The 21,286-nt window shown below is 33.8% G+C and overlaps 1 protein-coding gene across 8 annotated transcripts in view; it reads left to right on the top strand.

Annotated features, from left to right (window-relative positions):
- The window catches only part of LOC132697543 (high affinity cAMP-specific and IBMX-insensitive 3',5'-cyclic phosphodiesterase 8), a 230,865-nt gene that overhangs the window by 145,190 nt on the left and 64,389 nt on the right, over nt 1-21,286 (top strand). For 5 of the 8 annotated variants that reach the window (XM_060663140.1, XM_060663130.1, XM_060663132.1 and 2 more), the window contains 2 exons: nt 907-965; nt 18,345-18,404. In XM_060663140.1, coding sequence (XP_060519123.1) covers nt 907-965; nt 18,345-18,404 — 119 coding nt within the window. Of the gene's footprint in view, nt 1-906; nt 966-16,581; nt 17,283-18,344; nt 18,405-21,286 lie in introns of those variants that run through there. The other 3 variants (XM_060663128.1, XM_060663127.1, XM_060663125.1) reach the window with 2 other exon arrangements.

Raw genomic sequence — 21,286 nt, 5'->3', positions numbered from 1 at the left:
AATTCACTGGATAATATAATTTACTCAATAATATAACGTGCATTTATTAATAAAATACGTAAATTCTAAAGGTAATAAAATAAATATTATGGGGTGACTTGCTATACTGGAAATTTTAGTTCAACGTATACAGTTGAAATGTATCTTATATTGTATTGACAATGATTGGTTATACCTGGTATATGGACCTACGTCATTCCTTTAATATTTATAATTTGAAAGTGATCCTGAACGTTTCCCAAGATTTTTTAGAACTCTCCTGGAAAAACCAGTGTATTTTTTGGAATCATTTAAAATTATGTAAACATTTGCCTTATATTTCTTATCATAATTCATTATTAAGTTCTCCCAGAAAACAAAAAATCTTTAGAAAAAATTAGATGTGCAATTTCCAAAAAATCGTCTGCTGGAAAGTATAATAAAAAAAACGTTTTCTGGGAATGGTGCCTTCCATAGAGACAGGATACTAATAAGAGCGGATAAAGGAATTCAGAATATTTTACAGGACTTAAATAGGATTTTTAACGGGGATGCAACCAATGTTTATTAATGCCCTACTGATTTGGGAAAAGTTCTTGCCCTTTGTATTTCAGTTTTCTAACTTTTTTGTAGACCAGCAATTTTGGTTTCCAATCTGTTTTTCTTATACCATGTCTTGGAAGTAAATTAAAATAAAATAGTGCTATTGATAACTACGGGTGCCTTTTTATTCCAATATCTGGAATATTTCTTGAAAATCATATGATGAGGATGAGAAACATGGCGTCTAATATAAAAAGCGTTAAATACAAAGCCTCAAACTACACACATTAAATTTTCCTTTAGGTGCCAATGATTAAACTTATCTTATTTTTTAATTCCATTAAAGTCCTGTTAGATATTTTCTAACCTTTTTTTTCTTTTCAGAACTAAGTCGATTACAGAGCAAAAGCTCACTTCCGCGCACCCCAGAAGAAGAATATCATGTAAGTAGGTATTCGATTAGTGTTAAGATTTTTTTTCCATATTTGTATTCGCTTCGCAATGATACACGCAATAAAAATTCCATCGACGTTCCCCACGGTAAGGCAAAGCAAAGTTCGTAAAATCATTTGCGCTTAGATCCGGTCACGCATGGAAAGGCTTATTCAGAAAATACTTTCGGAAAGCTACATTTTCCGCTACGGTAATAAATCTCGGAAAATGACGACCGCATTCCGGCCACATCCACGGCTTGACGATATAAAAATACAATATAGAAAATTTCTCGTTCATAGGCGAATATAAGTAATACGAAAATGTCCTGGGCACCGCAATTTGCATATTACGGGCCGGAGGTTTTGGTTGTTTTGCGACAGATTTCCTCTGAAATGTTGACTTAATTTTTATTTGGGGACTTTTGTAAATTGTAACAATTTTTTTCAAAGATCCTTTTCTGGATTCCTCTTCTCACTTTAAAAATTGAAGTGTCTCCCTCGAAATGAATCTTGCGTATTTTTTAACGTTTTTTTTTTTAAAGTTAGGTGTCTCCCTCTAGATAAATCTTGCCTATTTCTTAACGTTTTTCACAAGACTCGTTACCAATAATTTCAATTTTGACAAAGGATCAAAATTATTTTATTTACAAATCTGATGGATTGCTTTTGTCATTTTAAAAATTTAGGTATCTCCCTCTAAACGAATCTTGCGTATTTTTTAACATTTTCCATCATACTCGTCACCAATAATTTCAATTTTGGAAAAAAATCATAATTATTTTATATACAAATCTTCTGGATTCCTTTTGTCACTTTAAAAGTTTAAGTGTCTCCATCTAAATAAATCTATTTCCTAACCTTTTCCATCAGACTCGTCACCAATAATTTCCATTTTGAAAAATGATCAAAATTATTTTATTTACAAATCTTCTGCATTTCTCTTGTCATTTTAAAAATTCAAGTATCTTCCTCTAAATGAATCTTACGTATTTTTTAACGTTTACCATCATACATTTCAATCTTTTAAAATTGATTCAAATTCCCATATTAACGAAAGGTGAAAATCTGAATATACTGTTTATACACTTTTTTTTTGGCTATTTTTGGTTTCATACTGAAAGTTCAGGAAAAGCAATTCTGTGATCCCAACGCCAAAATCTCTCGCGGGCAGGTAATATGACGCAGTAAATGGTTAAACAATTTTAGGCACCATCATCTTGATCCACTGCTACATTTTTCCAGCCTCCAAATCGCGATATTTAGATGTTTTTCTATACTATAATATCTATCGACATTTCTTTTAGTGCGTAACAGATTTTTAAAGAATATGCATACTACGCATAATATGCATAATCCCCAGACTCAGATCATTTTAAATTCAAAAGATACAATTTTGATAAACACCGAACGAACTAACATTTTTTTCCTTCATAGAGCAACAAGGTTAAAATTAAATACGAAACTTGTACATTTTTGGAAGCACTCTTTAAGCAATTCTCACTCTAAGTTACAAACAACTACGATAATTTGTAAAACCGAGCGGGCCTTCCGTTTAGACGTGTAACGCTAGCAGTTAATTTCGCATTGGTTTCAAACGTTTGTCATAAATGAACCTGACGCAGTTGTTGACGCTAATAATTATATTTTAAAGCGAACGTTGAATCCCGATGTGGTTGGCAACTTAATGAAATTTAGAGGCAGTTGACTGAAAGTTTTAGTAATAGCGGTAAATTTGGTTTGTTACGGCAAGTTTTACTAGTTTATAATTCTTGAACCGAGTTTCTTTGATTTGTGTTTACTTTAACGATGCTGTTGAACAAATAACTGTTCGCTCATAAACGATGTTCGGCTTCAATTATCGTTGATTGTGATTTATTCTCCAGAAGGAATATAAAAATCGCAATTGTTATTATAGATTTTGGAAGAGAAGCCGATTTTTTCAAGAAATCTGTTTGTAAAGCATCAGGTGTTAAGAATATTTCGAGGAACAAAGAATTTGTCTCAAAATTTGTATACTAGCATCCCACAAAAATCATGCGAAATTCTTCACACGGTATCTCGGGAAGTTCAATGGACTCCCACCGAAATCCCGAGGAATTTGCAGACTGTTTTTATACAAACCTAGTATCCAACATAAGGAAATATATAGGTAAATGTGCGTTTTTGCTAATAGAAAAAATAATAGAATATCTAGCACAAGAGATATAAGAGATATGAACCTATGAACAGATATTTCATATTAAATTGAACGCCAACAAAAATATTTAGTCTTTAATATTTTAAACTCATTCGGCAGATTATTAAATACTTTATTGTCACGCAATAAGAATAGGAGCTTTTGAAAATTTCCATTGAGTGAGCAACCTCGCTTTAAACCTAATATAGGGTGTTTTTTTTTCGATGTATAGAACTTTAAGTTGCAATAAAACAATGATGGATTATTCGATTGACATGAATTTTATTTATCCGAAGATAATCTTGTGGCATTATATTTGAAATATGATTTCTGGCATATGACCGTCACGGCTGGCGCGGATGTAGTCCAATCTGGACGTCCAATTTTCGATGACTCTTTCCAACATTTGTGGCCGTCTATCGGCAATAACACGGCGAATGTTGTCTTCCAAATGGTCAAGCGTTTGTGGCTTATCCGCATAGACCAATGACTTTACATAGCCCCACAGAAAGTAGTCTAGCGGTGTTAAATCACAAGATCTTGGAGGACAATTCACAGGTCCAAAACGTGAAATTAGGCGGTCACCAAACGTGTCTTTCAATAAATCGATTGTGACACGAGCTGTATGACATGTTGCGCCGTCTTGTTGAAACCACATCTCCTGGACATCATGGTTATTCAATTCAGGAATGAAAGAGTTAGTAATCATAGCTCTATACCGATCACCATTGACTGTAACGTTCTGGCCATCAACATTTTTGAAGAAGTACGGACCAATGATTCCACCAGCCCATAAAGCGCACCAAACAGCCAGTTTTTCTGGATGTAACGGTGTTTCGACATACACTTGAGGATTAGCTTCGCTCCAAATGCGGCAGTTTTGTTTGTTGACGTAGCTATTCAACCAGAAGTGCGCTTCATCGCTAAACAAAATTCGCTTATGAAAATCGGGAACAACGGCAATCTCGTTTTGGGCCCATTCGACGAATCTACGCCTTACTTGATGATCGTTTGGCTTCAATTCTTGCACGAGTTGGATTTTGGACACAGATCCAATTCCTGTGCTCGATGGCAGGTGGACTCATTCGGGTCTTCCTCAATGATACGCTCTACAGCAGCAATAGCTTCTTCTGTACGCACCGTACGGCGTCTCTGGGGATGCGAGTTATCAATAAGAGTAAACGTGGTGCGAAAACGTTCCATGGTTAATCAAATTAACTACTCTGATGGACGATTTTGGACGATAAAATGGAAGTAGTGCGCCATACGTATTCCGCACAGAATCATTATTTTCAAAATAAAATTGCACTATTTGCAAGCGTTGTTCAGGCTTGAGTCTATTCATTATGAATTGCCACACCAAATTGAGAATAAATCACTTGACAGCTGTTAAATCGGTCGCCATCCTGAACAGTAATGCCAACTTAAAGTTCTATACATCGAAAAAAATTAATATTATGTATGTCGGTCCGAAAGTTGATTCTATTATATAGATAAAGTGACGTCTTCTTCAGTGCAATTGTTGGCGCTACAGTGCGACTGACTTGTTGAAATTTACGATTACCATATATTTTGTATATTATATTTATCATGAACTATTAACCAGGGACCATATACAATCACAAAGTAGCGATTAATTTGAAATTCATGTACGCTTTTTTTAGACCGTTTTTACCATGTGGCGAAAATCTTAACTCGGAATCAATTAACAACCCTAAATTCTTTATTTCATCTTTAAAATTGTATTCGTTTATCTTCTATATTTAATTAATTCTTGCAGAAGATTTTTAAAAATTGTGATATATAAATGAGAACCGAGGTCTCAAAATAGAACCCCGAGGGACGGAGAATACTTCTAGAGAATTTAAAATTCTGCCAGCAAAATCCACCGCCCGCTCACAGTTGATAAGATAATTTTTAATAAGCTTTCGTGCAGATATACTCAAATCTATATAGTTCAAAATTAGTAAAAGCAACGCGTGATCAATGTATTAAACTCTATAGAATAGTCTGACAAACATTATTTTAAATTTATTTAAATAGCTAGCCAGCTGTTTTTCAATCATTTCCTGTAAGAGCTTTAACAACATTGAACATACATTATTTGTAAAAGGTGATAATTCTTCCTTTGTAATTTCCTCATAACTGTGCAACCAGAATTCCCATGCTGTTTACTTCACTGAATATTCAATGCTGAAAAGAACATATTTATATCAAAATTCTTTATGTAAAGGTCATATCGCGTGCTGGGTGTTGTAAATAATAAAAATAAATTTTAGTCACAACTAATTTTATATCAATCGGCATCCACCATTTTGTCACTGATATGTAGATTGCATCCCAGAATCACGAAGTCCAGCTCGGTACACTAAATTAGACAAGGACCCTTTTTAATGATAAATATTTTCTGATTTTCTGAAGTTTTAATTGTTTATCAACCTAATAATTTATAATTTTCAGTTCAATTATTCTACTATTGATACTGTTACCCTTATATTTACTAAATATTAGTTATGAATACAATTTTAACAGCAAAATCAAGGCTAGGTAAAACCTAACAATCCGTGTAATTTTAACTTGTAATGCGATCCTTCGATTTATCTATCTTTTTAAGTGGCAAATTACATCATACTTCCGAATGGAACATTGAAAGCGAAACGAAAATACTTTACTACTATTACGTCAATGGTTAAGTTCAAATATGATTGCATCTGTGAAATGTAAGATCTTTAATTATTTTTACATGGACTATCGATAATTATTGCCAAAATATATTTTATTATACTATTTTCAAGTCTTCTGGATTCCTCCTGTGTCGGTTGTTCATGAACGAATCCTTTAAAATATCTAGTCGATCCTAAACAAAGTGCCGCCTCAAAAAGCTAATGAAATTCGCCAAAGATTAAAACAAACAAAACAGAAAATCCAAGCCCCTTAAATCCAATATTTCAAAGGCTCATCGTGTAACTCTAAGATCTGTAACATCTATTCCCAACATGGTCATTTTAAAAGCACATAAAGGAAATGCGACGGTAGTCATGAATACAATCATCAATAAGAAATTTAAGATATTCTTACAAAATCGATCCTATCGTCAACTATGATCCCACGTCAGCTATGGAACGAATTTGAATTCAATAAGTTTCACTAACCAGTATTACCCCTTCGACCTATTGTAAGCACTATTGATTTTCCAAAATATTCTATAAAGTTTTAAAATATAAGCTATCTAGCTTATATTTTAAAACTTCTAGGGAAAACTGATAGTTTCATACTCAATTCCTTTCAGTTCAATGAACAATTAAAAAGTAAGCTATTATCTTGATTCGGGTTTAAAGGCCGTCGTCGGTTGGAATTACTAACGTTTCGCTAGCACGAGTGGCGAGCTTCTTCAGAGGTCCTTCCATCTCCGATGTTAGACGTAGACTGTCTACGTTTCGCTAGCACGAGTGGCGAGCTTCTTCAGAGGTCCTTCCATCTCCGAAGATAATAGCTTATCAACGGGCCGCGAAAGCCTTAAGCAATTTATCAATTAAAAAATACATTTTCATTTGATCCAAATAATATTCAGGTCAGCTTTGACGTAGAACCCCTGTTTACTAATGTTCTTATTCCTGAAACTCGAATCACAATTTCAGATGCATTATAATACGAAAATCTGGAATCAAATCTTCTCATCTTTACCGAAAAATGCTTGTCCGAAACGCATTTTTCATCTTCATCTTTGGCTTTACAATACTTTAGTCCTAGTCCAGCCTTGTATCGTTAACACTCTGGTTCTCCAATTCCTAACTCCTAGAGTTCTTAGATCTTCTTTCATCCCATCTGTATTTCGCATTTGCTGTTTTCTCCTTTTCCGAGTACCAGCCTTACTTTTGTTAGGCCTCATGGTGAAAAATCACCCCGAGACCTCCTTAAACATTTAAACTCTATATACTCCAATATACGTTTTATCATTGAATTAGAAGACCGATATGCGTTCATGCGTTTTCATGCGGCACAGTAGTCTTCGTTTAGTAGTCTTCGGTTATCAACTCTCTTGTTTACAGTGCAATAAAACTATCTCAACCCGTATCACTGGACCCAGAAATGAAACACGTAACATCTGCTTTTGTCTCAAATAATTTCCACGTTAGAGATGTTAAGCGTTTCATTACAAAATACACTTCACCCCAACCGCCCGAATGGAACCCCACACTTGCCACTGTAGGTCTTGCTTACATTCAAAGCACTACTGACAACATTTCAAAAGTTCTTAAGAAAATTTGTCCACAAATTTCTTAATATATCCTCGATCTATCAAGTACAAAAATCTATTCGAGACCCCAGGAGTTTACAGCATTCCCTGCATATGCGGCAAAAAATACATTGGAGAAATCAACTAGTATAAAAGACTAGTATGGCCCCTAAGACTAGTACAGATAAACTCGTCACAATCATGAAATCGGAAATCAAATCTTACTCGACCACACTTAAATTCTCGCCTGTAATCAAGAATGCATACAAATCTCTAAATAACCTAACAATCTTAACCGCGACTCAGGTATTTACCTTTCATCAATATGGGAATCAGTCATTTGAGATAATATTCATGTCCCTAGCTTAATTACTCCAACCCCTCAGAGCATGTAGTAACAGATACAGACCAGAATGCAAACCAGTTTCAGTTCAGCTCTGAAATATGGACCTGTTGGTTCCTTCTGCAAGTTCGATTCATCAACAACCGTCGCAAGAGGGAGGTTTTCGATAATTTTAAAAGTATTATCGACTACTAAAATTCTGCTACAGTAAACGATAACTGGCGTTAAATTCCCTAATAGCTTTGAAAACATTTTGAACTAATAAATGCATAAGCGGGAAGCATTGAAAATTGCGTTAAACTTTTCATCCGTAAAATAATGTTCAATACTGTAATGTAATTAAAACACAACAATCGTCCGTACAAACTGTAATATCAAATGCAATGCAATTAAAATAGAAATAGGGTACATATTCACTTTATATTTCAGTGCGAATTCAGTATTTGAAATTATATTTATTTTGATGATTACGATTATTTCCTTGAATGATAGGTCAATTCCTTCAGATTACTATCCAGTTTCCGCTGATAAAATTTTGTTGGTTCAAACATTTAAAGTTCTAATTTAATGCTAATCTGAGCTTTGCTAAAGTTGTTGGCTTGTTGGGACGGCAGCCAACTCGTCTTTTTTATTCATAATTAGATTATGGTCTGTGCTACACGCATTCTAACCTCCAAATTCCAACTTCATGCAAGAACTCATTTACCACATTCGTAAAGTCCAGACAAAATAACTCCTATTATGACTATAACCAACTTCTAATAAAGCGACGATTTTACCTACATCTGCAGTGGTTTACGCCACTTCAATTATGATTTTAGTATTCACAACATCCATGTCAAAATTATCTAAAAAAAGTAACGTCTAGCTAAATTCATTATTTTGCGCTTATTACCTTTATTGGAATTGAAGATGCAGCAATTCATTTAAACATGCGTAGCTCGTAAGAGAAAGAAGATAACCCGATCATTTAAAAAATATGCTGCTAGGAATACATCGAGGTTTATTGTAAACTATATTTGAACAAAGTTGTTTGGCGTGCCTTTCCCACAGAGGGTTTTAAACTTACGACTAAAAACATAATTTCATTTTAACTCGTACATAAACATTAAAGCCACGAAAGCTTCATCAGAAAGAATCACATAGCAATCTTATAGTTTATTATGCAACAAGTGCGGTAAACGGCGTTGAACTGACTCTTTTTCAGAACAGGGATGGAATATAAATGAAGAAAATTAAACTCGGCTTGATAAGTAATTGGTATTTTGAAAATATAAGTTATTTTGTTATTTAGTATAAAGCAGTCTAATTCTATAATTTTTTCGTAAACAAATGTATTTTCTAAGGTAACCTTAAGAGGCATTATATTTATTCCTACATAACTTTGTAATTTTAATAGTTCTTTATAGAGATCTTGCGTTTTAATAATACTTGGGTGCATAATTCCTAAACGAGAGAAAGCGATAGAAGTTTCGATATCTTGCAGAATGGAATCAATGACTTCGCAAATATTCGTAAGTTGATTAAGGATATCTTTAATAAGGATAGCATTTTCTGTGCTTGCAGTATTTCGTATTAGGTAGCTAATTTAGCTTATTTTAAAAACTAATAACTTTTCATTGTGGCTAACATTTTCGATTGTTTGGTTACATTTTTTAATTATATCTAAGGATATTGAATTTTCTTCCATAATATTTGCTGATAACGTTTTTTGGTTCGTTTGCAATTCGCCAATCAATTTTTCGAACCTTTCTCCATCGTTTACGTCTAAGTCATTGATTTGAACACTGTTCCTAATATGTTAACCAAACCTGTTTTAGATTTATTAGGATGTGGGATAATTTCTTTAATTTTTTGTTCAACCCTATACTTTGTAATGTTTAAAATTTAAAATCAATCGCTTCGAAATAGTATTCATTGGACTGACTGATAAAAAACGACGTATTCTCACATTTTATGTGTAGTTTATTAATTTCTAAGAGCACTAAGGTCGTAATAAGTAAATAAGTAACTTGAAAATGAAATCTTGCACTTTTGCTGTGCCTAACTTAAATGAAATTACGCTGGAATTGTCCGTAATTTTTGTTATGTTAATTTTGTTTCCTTCAGCCTGAAGTGTCGCATACGCTGAAATAAGAGAAAAATATACTCGTTAGCAAAACTGTATCTTTTTCTCAGGGGACGTTTTAAATTACTAACTTTATCAACTGATAAAAGCTTGCATGGTTTCCAGAACTTGTTAGCGCTTTTTTGTCTAGCGTGTCTTTTAGCAAAAACATTTTGATCAGGTTCGAACATCTAGGGCTCTTCCTCGTTTTCATTTATTTTATTAATTACCCTGTAATAGTTTTTTATTTAGTTCAGAGTACAAAAGTTTGGTTTTTTCTTTATGATTGTTGACATAGTCGCTAAGCAATATTTGGTCAATATTTATGTCAAATTGATCGTCGTCTGTAATATTTGGAATCGAATGGATAGTATTATTATACGCAGGAATGGCGTGTATCATTTTTTGTATTATCGGCGTATTGCTAAAACTTTGATTATTAAGTAGTCTAAAATGTTCACTTAGGGTGGAATGTAGTCTTTCTATTACACCATTAGATTGAGGATGATTAGGGGAACAGAAATGAATTTTTATTTTATGTGAGGTTAAAAGCTCGGTAACTACCGAATTTTTAAACTTCGTGCCATTCTCGACAATAATTGTTTAGGTATTTTATGATATGAAAAATAAATTAAGAGATAATCTACTATATCTGTTGATGTTGATCTGATGATGAGACTTTAATGGATAAGCCTGCGCATATTTTGAAAAACTGTCAATAATTGTTAAAAATTTAGTTTTTTCCAGGGTGTACGTATCTAAATGTACTATGTCACTTTCATGTTTATTTTCACTGGATTTCACATTCATTGATATGCTTCGTATAGAACTCCTTTAAATTAGGCCAATAATATTTAGATTTTATTTTTTCAGTTGTTTCGTCTATACTTTTGCGATTCGACACGAGGACCCATGGTAGTTCCTTATTATTTCCGGTATTTCTAATCTGTCGGTGACGTCGATTAATTTAGTTAAACATCGTTTTAAAACAATAGAAGGCCATTTAAAGTTTTTCCTAACAATTTCGCAGCACGGTTTTCGAAATAAATGTAATAGAGGTTATCTAAGATAATGAATTCCTTATAAAATTTAATAATGTCTTCATCAAAATTTGTTTGTGAAATTTGGCAATTATATTGCGTTTCTTTTCAAAAATAAATAAATAATTTGGTTTGCACCGTAATTTACTGCTATTTCTAGAATTGGTACGCCCACTATTGAGTCTTGGGTTTCGTTTGAATGAACTGTTACTCCGTCAACATTGAAATTTCATCAAAGCTGTCATTTTCTTCCGATAAGATGGGTTCACATGTCATTAGTATAGTTACCTAGGTCAAAAGGAGTTTCGTTGTTTGTTTCATTTACGTGTAACTCGAATTCCTCTAACCTTATATGCCATCTGGCTAATTTAGAACTGGGGTCTTTAAAAGCAAATAACCACTTAAGTGGTCTATGATCGGTAATTATATTGAACTTTCGAACGAAAAGATATGGATGAAAATGTTTTGTGGCCCATAGGATACAAAGACATAGCGGAGTCTTTTTGCTCGAAGCCATTAAGCGTGCGTGACGCATAGGCGATCGGTAAATCTTTCCCGGTAGGTCCTTGACTGAGGACAGCACAAAGGGCTACGTTACTTGCTTCACATGTTAAATTAAAAGGTTTACTGAAATCGGGATACTGCAAAATAGGTTGATTAGATAATAAATTTTTACAAGTGTTAATGCATCTTAGAAATTCTTCATTGCGTTCAATTTTTGCACCCTTTTTTAGACATTTTGTTAATGGCTTCGTGATTTTTACGAAGTTGTCAATAAATCTACGGTAATATCCTAGAAGGCCCAAAAATCCCTTTAGTTTCCTTGGTTGTGGAAGGAACAGGATAATTTTTTATTGCGGCGACCTTATCCGGGTTTGGTTTTACACCATCCGGGGTGACAATACGGCCTAAATACGTGTCTCGTCCCGTCTCAAATATTCGGATTTGTCTAATTGGATCTTAAAGTTGGCTTCCCTTAACCTCATAAATACTTCGGTTAATTTTTCAATATGTTCTTGAAGAGAACTTGAGAAAATAGTAATGTCATCTAGATAAGCAACGCATTTTTAGTATTATCCATCACTCTTTGGAATGTCGCCGGCGCATTCTTCAACGGCATTCTGGTAAATTCCCAATGTCCACCTTCGGTACTAAAAGCAGTTTTGGGGATATCGGCTTCGTTTACTTCGATCTGGTGGAACTCGCTTGCCAGGTCGAGTGTGTACTGGCATTTACTTAATTTATCGAGGAGGGTAGTAATCTTTGGCAAAGGATATTCTTGATCGATACTTTTTTGATTAAGTTTACGATAGTCTATTACAACGCGTTATTTTTGTTCACCCGAAGCGTCCATTTTTTTTAACAATCCAGATCGGCGAGGGCCAAGGAGAGTCACTAGGTCGAATTATTTCTCGATGGATAAAAGGGTAACGGTAAGTCTTAGTATAAACAGGTATTTCGTCGGTAGTTCGTTTGTGGTGTTTAATTTTGTTAGTAAAAGTCAGGGTAATTCCGTCACGGTAAAATATATCTGAAATTTTGTTGCATAAGTTAATAACGGTTGCTTTTTCCTCTGTATTTAGATGATCTGTACGTATAATCTTGGAGTCAAAATCGTTTTTTTATACATCATTATAATTGTTTACATTAGTATTTTCTAAATCGCTTTTACAAAATGATTCTAAAGGGTGATTCAATAAGGTTTTCCACATTAAAATAATAAAAAAAAACTCGGAAGAATATAAAAATTACAATTAAGTAGGAAAGTTGATATCATTCAAATGACACCGCGACTCATGTGGCATGGCGTAATTCGTTTATTGAAATTTCCTATCACTTTTTGACACAATTCAGGTCCTATGCCGGCTATTTCGCGTCTAATCTCCTGTTTCAGCTCTGGAATAGTGTTTGGTTTATTTCTATACACTCTGCTTTTTAGATACCCCCAAAAAGAAATCTAGGGGAGTAAGATCACATGATCACAAGTGGCTCCATCCTGTTGGAACCACAAATCTTCAATGTCCATACCTTCCAACTGCTCCCAGAAAAAATCAGATATCATATTTCGATAGCGAACACCATTAACCGTAACAGTGTTCTCCGCAATATCCTCGAAAAAAAAGGACCAATTTTTCCTCCGCACCAAAATGCGCACCAAGCAGTCACTTTTTGAGGATGCATTGCTTTTTGAACAATCTCTCTTGGATTTTATAATCTCCAAATACGAGCATTGTGTGTGGTAAAGATGATTTTCGTTGAAAAATGAACCCCTTGTTCTCGTATCCATTCTGCAAACACGCTGCGCTGTTGATCTCGAGGATTCAACTCCTAAGTTATTTAGACTTTATATGGGTGTAGATGCAAGCCTTTTGTTAATATTCGCTGTGTGGTTGAATACGTAAGCCCCACTTGCTGCGATCGATGACGAATCGATGTGTTTGGATCTTCGGCTACACTTTCGCGAACAATGGCAATATTTTGATCTGACCGACCCGCACGATCACGTTGAGGTTAGTTACAGATCCAGTTTGCTCAAATTTTTGAACCACATTCCAAACTGTCCTCTCAGAAGGTCGATTTTGCGTGCCGAAAAATTCACGTAGAGCTCGAAATGAATTTTTTCTTGATTGACCATTTTCATAATAGGCTTGCACAATTTTTACACGTTGTTCAGTCGTATATTGGTCCATGACTAATTTTGTTTATGTTTTGAGGTTAGAAATCTCATATGATAATAAACAAATACAGTGGCGCTTCAAAAATATTTCAGATTGTAATGTGGAAACTCTTATTGAATCACCCGTTACTTCCAAGGGTTCTGAAAAGTTTAACTTTATCGGTTCACCTGTATTATTTAAAATCGTTGTTAAAGCTTTTCCGTTTCGTGCTATAGTCAAACATTTGGGTATTTCATAATTGTGAATTTTTTGGTAGGGATCAATAATTTCGCCATTTTTTATTTTATTTTAGTATGAGGTGTTGTCAAAAGTTCATTTTCAAAATTTGAACTAGCTTGTAATATTCTTAAATGATCAATTCCTGTTAATTCGTCGAAAACGTCGTAGAATTTAAAAACATAAAATTTTAAATTTAATGATTCCGGTAGTCTAAAAATCTATCTATATCTGTGAGCGGATTTCTGGAACACGGTTGAGACAATAAATGGATCGATTTTTGTACTCTTTGGGAAATATTTACTTGCCAGAGTAGGGTTAATAAACGATTTAGTTGAACCTGGATCGATTAGAAGTTTCAGGTTATATTGAGGAAGAATAATGTAAGGAAGTTCACTGCCATTAGCAGTGTTTAAAGATAGAACCGGTGGTGTCATATGTCTTGGACTCTCGGCAAGTTCTTTTGAAAATTTTGATTCCCTGTGTCATTAGGTTTTACATTTGAAGAAGATTGGGCATTACTTGATTGATATTGTACACTGGGAAATTCTTGTTGCGGACCCTCAATAGAATTTTGATATTGAGGTAGGTCATAAAATTGATCTTCGTAGTAGTAATTATTGGGATCGTAATTACGACAGTAATTTTCAGTAGCTGTTTCTGCACTATAGAGTTCCTCAACCTTATATTTTGGAGGTTGGTGGGATGGACCAGGTAAGGTATTTGGTCCATATGTGTGTGTCATAGTCACACTCATGGGGGTTGGCTTAGGTGATGGTTTAGGTGGGTCAGGTCCAAAAATGTTAACCTGATTCTGGGGTTTGCCAAATACTTATTTGTGAAAAATCTTGGTGGTCTATAGTTTGGGTTTGGCCTGATAGGCATTCGCTGACTGGGAAAATTTGCGGTCTTGCAAACTGTGTTCCGAAATTGAAATTTTGATCTTGTTGTGGACGCGGATAGGAATGCTGAATTGGTGTAGGGAAAATAATTTTTGGTTGTGAATTTTGTGAATACCCAATATTATCTTCTTGTATGACAAACTGTATTGCCTCCATTGCGCATGCATCTAATTGTGGTGCCTAAAGGTTCTTTAAAACCCGAAAGAAACGTTTTGAGTGCTAGTTTTTGATATAAATCGCGTTTTACCGCGGCAGCTTCTCTATTTTCATGCGAATCTACATAACTACACACTAAGTTCAGTAATTCCCAACACTTAACGTAAACACGTTGCGGCGACTCGTTCGGTTGTTGTTTTAACAAAACTAAGTCCCTATTCAAACCACTTCCATCTCATCTATCAGCAAAATTCCTTTTTACAAAACTTCTGGATTCCTCCTGCGTCGGTTTTTGCTGAGTCGAACTTGCTGACGTTTCACCAATCATCCTGTTGGCTTCTTCAGAGCTTGACTGTTTCAAAAGCTCTGAAGAAGCCAACAGGATGATTGGCGAGACGTCAGCAAGTTCGACTCAGCAAAAACCGACGAAGGATGAATCCAGAAGTTTGGTAAAAAGTATTACAGTAGCAGATGGAAATTTCTTTGAAAAATTAGCAAAATTCCTATTTAAAGTATTTTTAAGATCTTCCCAATCAGTAACTTTTTGTATATTAATTACTAGCCTAGTATTACCACTACTTTTCCATATTAAAGGTACTGTCATAGTTTTCGACTAACCTCGTATACCACTTGAAAAAATGGATACCTGGTGAGTTTTAAGTTTTAGAACATGCGAAACTTTTTAGGAAGAATAAGTTTTTTTCTTATAATAACAAAAAAAATACCATATGGTGAGACATATTTGAGACATTCCTAACAGAAACCGGAATGACTTTTCTTATTGATCTTGGGGACCGAAGCAAATGAACGTCAAGATTTGGGATTAAATATGTTTCGATAAGGCTGTATCGATTTCCTGTCAACCGCTAGTCCAATTTCGCAGCAAATTGCTTTTCCGTGGCAGTCGATATATCAATTGCCTTTATTTCGTTTCCGAATGTCATTTTCTTTTAAAATATTTATATATGACACGCGCCGATACGAAGAAACTGCGGCAACATCGAATAAGCAAATAAAATAAACATCAAATGTATTCGTGTTTTGCGAAAATGTACCCAAAAAGTAACGGTCGTAGAAAGAGTATAGTTGCAACATGTTCGGTAAAGTTTTTAACTCACTCGTTTATTAAACACACGCTACGCTCGTGTCAAATAAACTCGTGAGTCAAATGCCGTTTACTATTTTCTACTCCCGTCTCTAAAATACCTAATTGCACACCGATCTAGCGTGCGGGAAACGTCACATTACAACTTTAGTTTCGTTTCCCATGAATCCGAGCCACTTCGGACATTTCCGGGATTTTATCGCACAGGTTTGGGATCAATCGGATGTTTCCGGAGATATCTCCCACGCTTTGAGTTTTGATGTTTGTCAATTCTGACGGTCATGTCAGTGAATGTATTCGTGTTGTTTTGCGAAAATATACCCAAAAACTAACGGTCGTAGAAAATGTATAATATGCAACACGTTCGGTAAACTTTTTAAGTCACTCATTTATTAAACACTCGCTCCGCTCGTGTCAAATAAACTCGTGAGTCAGTTGCCGTTTGTCGCACTTGTTGCATAATATACTATTTTGTTCTTCAAGTTTATTAGTAAATAACTTTTTTTTTAATTTTAGACTTTTTTTTAGAGCCTTGAATTCTTTTTTTGGGAGCAATCGGATGTTTTCGGAGATATTCCGGCAGGGCTTGAATTTTGACGTTTGTCGATTCCTACGATCCAATTTTTAAGTCACTCGTTTATTAAACACTTGTTCCACTCGTGCCAAATGAACTGGTGACTTAAATGCCGCACTTGTTGCATAATTTACTATAACAGCATTATGACAGTCAAGTCCATTTACATTTGTCGGTCTATATGTGATGTATGTTCCTAATAGATATTTTTCGATTAAAACTGGAAGGCCTGCATTCTAAAAATGTTTGTTTTTTTTGTCAGCAGGCGGCACTGCGAATCGATAATCCACTAGATTTGTGACGTCGCCGACTATTATCTCTTCATTTCGAATATTTATTACCTTAAAATATAATAACATCGATTACAAACATTATCTTCGAATTTAATCATTGGACGCTATCTTATCCGCGATACGAGAGGCAAAATCAACTTTTTTATTGAACACTAAATTAGTAGTAAGATACGCGGCCGGGTCGCGGTGGTTATTAAAGATGTCGGTTTGCGAATACTGCGGAAGCGTTACGCAGAATAACGACAATTGTAATCTCTCTACGCCGCTATACGAAACGCAAGGCGGTAGAAAGAGCGGCTGGTTATGCTTTTCCGGTTGGTGTTGTAAAAATGCGAACGATCAGAACGCTAGAGGTCGGAAGGAGACGCAGTCCTCTTCCGATTTTCCTAGAGACGGCAGGTATCAAAGACGCACCATTCAATTCGATTTCGACGCCAGTTCGTCAGCGTCGTCGAAGAAAATGCAATCGACGGTATCGTCGTCGATACTCAAATCGAAGGTAAGGTTAAATATCGTTTACCTTCAATTCGGTTTACCAGCACCACCCATGTGCCCAAAACATTTATTTTACTATACCAGTCAAATATGATGAAATAAGTTTATTTTACGTCAGTTTCGTTTCCTTGGGATGCTAGCCACTTCCCGGATATTTCCCCAAGGGATTGGGAGCAATCGGATGTTTTCGGAGATATTTCCCACGACTTCAATTTTGATGTTTTTCAATTCTGACGGTCAGTGAATGTAATTTGCTGTTTTGCAAAAAATGTACCTAAAAACTAGTCATTCGTTTATTCGCTGCGTTCCTATCGTTCTCGTGACGTGATAGCTGTTTAACACACTTGTTGGATATAATACAATTATTCCATAAAAATATAGGGGAATTATTACTTAAATATGCTAATAAAATTACGTCTATTGAAAAAAAAATCGAAGAAGCATAATAATCAATACTCAAGGCCAGGAAGAATATGAAAAACATGTAGAAAAAATAAATGCTTAAAATTATCGGAGGTATTAGAATATCTTTATGTTTATTTTTTCAGTTAATTCTTGCTCATCAAATTCACCAACCTTATTTTTACAAAAATTTCTTTCCAGTAATTCGAACAGAGTTTTGTCATTTTTGTGACAAAGTTTTAATGACAGAAAGATGTGCAACCTATAAAAATTACATTTAGCATGGTTAGTTTTGAATGACGTCTGTAGCTTTTTACTTTAACGATCAATTTTCTGTTTGTAAAATGAACTCGCTCTTACAAAATCGGGAGGTTCAAACATACACATCCATTTCCGGTGAAAAATTATTTGGTAAGAAGTACCTCGCCAATTCCCGGGTGCAACTACTACTCGGGAATGACTTAAGCAAAACCAATTCCGTCGTGACAAAGCGGACAAGAAAAAGGAGAACATTTAGGATAAGAATGCCCAATATGCCAGTTAGTATTGTTTATGTTTTTTTTTTCCAAAATGTTTTCTAATTTAACTATTTGGTCTTTCACCGACTTACAAACTACCACATAATGTTCTTTGATGACGTGCTTATTGTTAATTTTTGTTGCAGAGGAATTCGCAAGACGTCAAATATGGACAAATAAAGCCACTTCCAAAGCACCAGCTGAAGGTAAGAATCAAAATTTTTGAAAATTTAAATCCGAATGAGATTTCATTGTGGTAATTTGGTATCCATGCCATGCCCTCCAACATCCCTCAGAAACCATGAACGATAGAAAATAAAGGTAAATAGAAAAGGCCATAGTTTAATCTAAATTCGTTAATTTTCCATGTTCATCTGGTTCTTTTGGGGTAAATACCAACTTTAAAAAGAAATTTAAAAAAGTAAAAAAAGAAATACGCTGGACAAAAAAGAGAGTTGGATTGTGCAAATGGAGTAACATGTATATTACAATTTATCTGTTTTCATATTATCCTTAGTTCTATATAAGTTTTGTTTACTTTATCTTAGAGTAATAAATATCTAATTTTTCTGCCCATCGCGATAATTAAAATCATGTATACCTAATTATTATTATAAAAGGATCCCTCATTATTCAATACACAACTGTGTGTTTAGAATGTTTTGTTTTCCTTTTACCCGGCTGGAATAAAAATCTTGATTCTCAGAAGACGCTTCTCCAATATTCTAATTCACAACTTTCAAATTCGTTGTCTACCCGCGGCGCCGGCGGGGGTTTTGTTCTAAATTAAAAAATCCCTTCTTTTTCCCGAAGAAAGTTCCCGATTACGCTAATGCGGGGAAATTTCGCGATTCCTGATATTATGCTACGAAATTATAATTTAAATTTATTATGTGATTTTTTAATTATTACCGGTGCTATTAAACATCTGACAATTGAAATATTTTTAACACATAATTAAATGTCGTACGAATGGAACGCAAAAATAAGCTCTTTAACTTTCATGTATAGCTTATGTCATAGTGTTTGGCTTTTAACTGCATTTCAGTAATTATTTATTAAACTAATCATAATTAAGACTGAAGAAAAATGTAAAGAGAAATGTACTAATATATGATATAAAACAACCGATTAAAATAACTTCAATAGAAGAAGACACATTAGTATAGAGGAAGAGGTGAAGAAATTACAAGAAGTGAGTAACTAATATCAGATAAGCGGATGACTCAATTCTTTTCACTCACAGTTTGGAGGACCTACAAACCTGGTAACCAGTCAAAGATGTTGTCTAGATTTTATGTTCAACTACACTAATCTGGGTACAAATTTAAACGCGCTCAAATAAGGAAAGGAAAGGCACGATCAGTCTTCGCTAAAATGAACAACGTCTTCAAAGGCCATCACCGTCCAAACAAAGATCAGACTACTAAAATGCTGTGTGCTCTCAGTTCTTCTGTATGGAGTAGAATCTTAGACAATGACGGATGCATCTATGCGAAAGCCGGCGGCATTTGTGGTATAGTGTTATAGAAGAATAATCAAAATGTTATGCATAACGATAACATCTGTTACCACCCGTAATGTAAGGGAAGGTACATGGAGAATAAGCATCTTTATAGAACCGCTGTAAATAAGGTCAGAATAGCTCTGCTAATCCCCTACATCAGCAGCAGAAGGAGAAGGCAATTTATTGTTTGTTTGCTCAGCTATAATGTTAAAACTACATAAACAAAAAACAATGACATTAAATAAATATACACAAAATTTGCATAGACTAATTTTGATATGCAGCTAACTAAATCTTAAACAATACAGGATGAAGAAAAGCTAACCGATTCTTTCTTTGTAGGGTCTGAAATCATAATTGAAGAAATACACATTCCCATTATTAATAAAAGTATATATATATATATATATATATATATATATATATATATATATATATATATATATATATATATATATATATATATATATATATATATATATATATATATATATATATATATATATATATATATATATATATATATATATATATATATATATATATATATATATATATATATATATATATATATATATATATATATATATATATATATATATATATATATATATATATATGTATATATATATATATATATATATATATATATATATATATATATATATATATATATATATATATATACATATATGTCACGATTATATGTCTTTTGTTTTTAAACTTTCATAAAAGTAAATGGACAAAATAAATAAAGGTAATGGACAAATATAAGTAAATAGACATAAAAGCATAATACATATGAATAGTATGATATTAAAGGTGAAACACAAAATACATTAAAAAAATTGTATAATAGACCATACCTTAAGCGAAAATGATTTGTTCTTCGATTAAAATATATATACCGAAACGTATATTTGTCAAACAACAGTTTGAAAATGACACTGATAGGCGAGGAAATGCGCCTCTTTTCATTGCATTGTTTTTTGTTTTTTTTTTGTTTGCTTTTATTTGGAGTTGTTGTTTTATTTATTTATCTGATTAAGTTGTGCTAAACTTCATCATTTCATAGAATTCTCGTCGTTTGGAATGGTTTTCAGTACGTAATATTTTTGTTTTTTGAAATTCAAATGAAAGTCCATTGTTTGTAACGTAGTTAGAAAGGGCTGTTTTGTTTTTTTTTGTCATGTTTATGACAATCTATACGACTCTTTAAATATTGGCTTGTTTGTCCAATGTAGACCCCATCGCAGTTTTTACACGGGATTTGATACACTACATGGCTTTTTTTATTTTCGGGAATTTTGGCCTTTAATTTGCAAAAATTTCCTTTTAGTGAATTAAATTTCTGTGATTGAGTTCACCCTATCACGCCTTACACCTGAAAATGTCAACGCTTTCTGTCCGGAACTTGGAATGACCGTAACTGGTTTTTACACACACTAAACAGTACATTTTAAATTATCATTTTAATTAATATTTGGAATCTGAATACTTCTCATACTGCAAAAATTGCAAAATCACCAATAGCAAATAATCAAAATCACCTTCAACCTGGTAATTAAAAGTTTGATATAT

The sequence above is a fragment of the Cylas formicarius genome, unplaced genomic scaffold, assembly GCF_029955315.1.
Source record: "Cylas formicarius isolate icCylForm1 unplaced genomic scaffold, icCylForm1.1 PGA_scaffold_10__41_contigs__length_53128322, whole genome shotgun sequence".
Classification (NCBI taxonomy): domain Eukaryota; kingdom Metazoa; phylum Arthropoda; class Insecta; order Coleoptera; family Brentidae; genus Cylas; species Cylas formicarius.
This window is presented reverse-complemented; position numbering and strand designations above follow the sequence as displayed.